General features: G+C 38.3%; 1 protein-coding gene across 4 annotated transcripts in view; it reads right to left on the reverse strand.

Moving 5' to 3' along the window:
* The window catches only part of LOC137996962 (intersectin-1-like), a 71,640-nt gene that overhangs the window by 44,391 nt on the left and 24,749 nt on the right, over positions 1-2,500 (reverse strand). For all 4 annotated transcript variants that reach the window (XM_068842622.1, XM_068842620.1, XM_068842621.1 and 1 more), the window contains one exon: positions 540-821. In XM_068842622.1, coding sequence (XP_068698723.1) covers positions 540-821 — 282 coding nt within the window. The remainder of the gene's footprint in view (positions 1-539; positions 822-2,500) is intronic.

Consider the following 2,500-nt stretch of genomic DNA (forward strand, 5'->3'; position numbering starts at 1 on the left):
CAAAATAATAATGCCAAGAGTACTTTGTTGCTGTTACATGCTCTCACACATATTAATCCTGCCACATGAGAAAGCTAGCTAAGCCATAACTGAAGCCTTCAAGCCCAAACACCAACATGTTTTAAACTCAGACAAGTGCATGAACAATTCAATCAATAGGCTACTGTAAACACATCATGTACAGCACTAACAGTACTTGCACTTTTAGAATACATGCTTGTTGATGGAGCATGAAAAATATTCCACTTGACAAGTAGAATACCTAATTGTTTCCTCATAAGAGTATGCATGCTTACTGTGTCCTTTGCCCTTGAAAAAAATAATGAGCATGACATGTGCAAAGGCTAAAGTCCTTTAAGGGTAATAAAAGCTAACATTTTCTGGTGCCATTTGGACACAAATTACACCAACCGTGCAACTGTATGTTCCTTTTAGCCGTTACAACTGGAGTGATTTCACTGCTTCAAGTCCACACTGAACAGCTAAAGCCGCCAAGATGTGGCCTCTAAATAATTTACAACATGCTTTCAAATACTCACATCTGCGGTGGAAACAGTTGTACTTGTTACCGAAGAATTCTGGCTGGACACAGATGACCCTCCCAGCAAGCCTCCAGAAGTAAACTGCATGCTTAAAGCAGCTGCAAGAGACTTGACGCTTGAGGAGCTTTCTGAAACTGGAAAAGTGATGCTTTCTTGCTTAGCACCTATGGCCTCATCTTCTGTAATCTTTTCCACATAGTTTTCTGGAAAAAGGCCCTTCTTGCCATTGACTTCACCAAAAAGCCAGCCTGGTGGAGGTGTTCTGCCATCTGGATCAATCTTTTAGTAAAGGATAAAAATTAATAATTTTCAACAATAAAACACAGAGCCATGTCCATGAGTACAAAGGTTTAGCTTGTGACAAACTACTGCTAATTCAGTGCTTGAAATTGCGACTAAAATATCTGGAGAAGTCGCAAATTTGCAACTTGTTTTCACCTTCGCTCTTTTGAAAAACAAAAGGGTTAGCAGTTGTCACTTTGCTGCTACCTTTGCTAAAATAAATAAAGAAATAACAAAATTTTTTTGTTTCTTGCTGTGTATTTTCTTTCAATCTGAAGATAGAGTAATTGTAGCATAATTTAGCTGCAATGTTACATGTACGTACACAACTCCATTCCTTTGATCATTCCCCATTTTTAGTGCTCTACAAACAAGTATTCCAGGGTCATATTTTGTTTTGCTAAACCGCTGACAACACAATGCAGCGTGACAATTTTGCGAAATTGCGACTAAAATTTTTGTATCTTGTTGCAAAATAATGACTGGATTTTTTCGTAAATTTCGAGCCCTGTAAATTACAAAAACCAGTGCTTGAAATTTTAAAAAAATCCAGGTTGCCCCTGTTTCAAAAGCTGGGCGACTAAACCCGTAAATTTGGTTGCCCTGATAAATGTTTGGTTACCCATTAGGAAACCCCCTACGATTAAATGCACGCGTGTTGAGATGCAATCACATGGCGTTGGAGCTTGAGTATCCCATAGTTGTAAGTGTATGCCTGTGTCTTTTGTGGAAGTCTGGGGGTTTTTTGCGTCGCATTTTCAAAATCCATCGTCGGATACATTTTTGTGACATTGACTTTTCCTCTCTGGCAATTTTTTTGTAAAAGCCACAGATATTCAAAACATGGGAAAATGCTCAACTGCGGCAAATTCATTATTGTTAACTTCAACACTACTATAAGACATTAACAACAGAAAACTGACAAGCTTAGGTAATTCATTTTCGATTTTTAGCTGGGTTGTCCATTGTCTTTTCTTTGGCAACCAACCTTTTCATTTTATCAAAAACTCGTTTCCCTGGAAACTTTCTGGTGGTCGGGGATGAACGGACGACTGCTAATCTCGAGCACTGAAAAATTGGCATGCAATGCGTACATGTACGTGTGGTAGTGCAGTAACACAGTGCTGTATCATGTCAACTGAGCTGCGTTTTGTCTTCCAGGGGATTCAAGTTATCTTTGCGTAATATGTAGCACTAATAGTACACGTTGTTATATAGCACAATATTGTTTTGGTACCGTATATCATTATAGTGCCATGGTAGATGTCTCAAGTAAATAGCCCCCTGAGAAGATACCGGTATGTGGTTACTAGTAAAACACTAAATCTCAGAAAGATTGAAGAAAATAAAAGAGAATCAAGAAACATTGGCTTCGAGTCTGACATGTTGGTCACTTACAACTTCTTTTTCACCACAAGTTTGAGCGTGCACTCTGAGCCTCTGACAGCTTTGTAAGACAAAAGTTCAATGAAGTTAAGCCTTGTCGGACTGGGTTAGTATTTGGATGGGTGACCTTAAAATATAGGACTTGCCGTCAAAAACATAGGACCCAAAATTCTATTTTAAAGCTCAAAAATGCAAACTAGGCAAGGTACAGATTTTGTTAGTCTGCTTAATGCAAAACAAATATTAATACACAGTTTTTAGGAAGAAAAGAAGAATAAGTTTTCAGGGAG

The sequence above is a fragment of the Montipora foliosa genome, chromosome 3 (assembly GCF_036669935.1).
Source record: "Montipora foliosa isolate CH-2021 chromosome 3, ASM3666993v2, whole genome shotgun sequence".
NCBI classification, from domain to species: Eukaryota; Metazoa; Cnidaria; class Anthozoa; order Scleractinia; family Acroporidae; genus Montipora; species Montipora foliosa.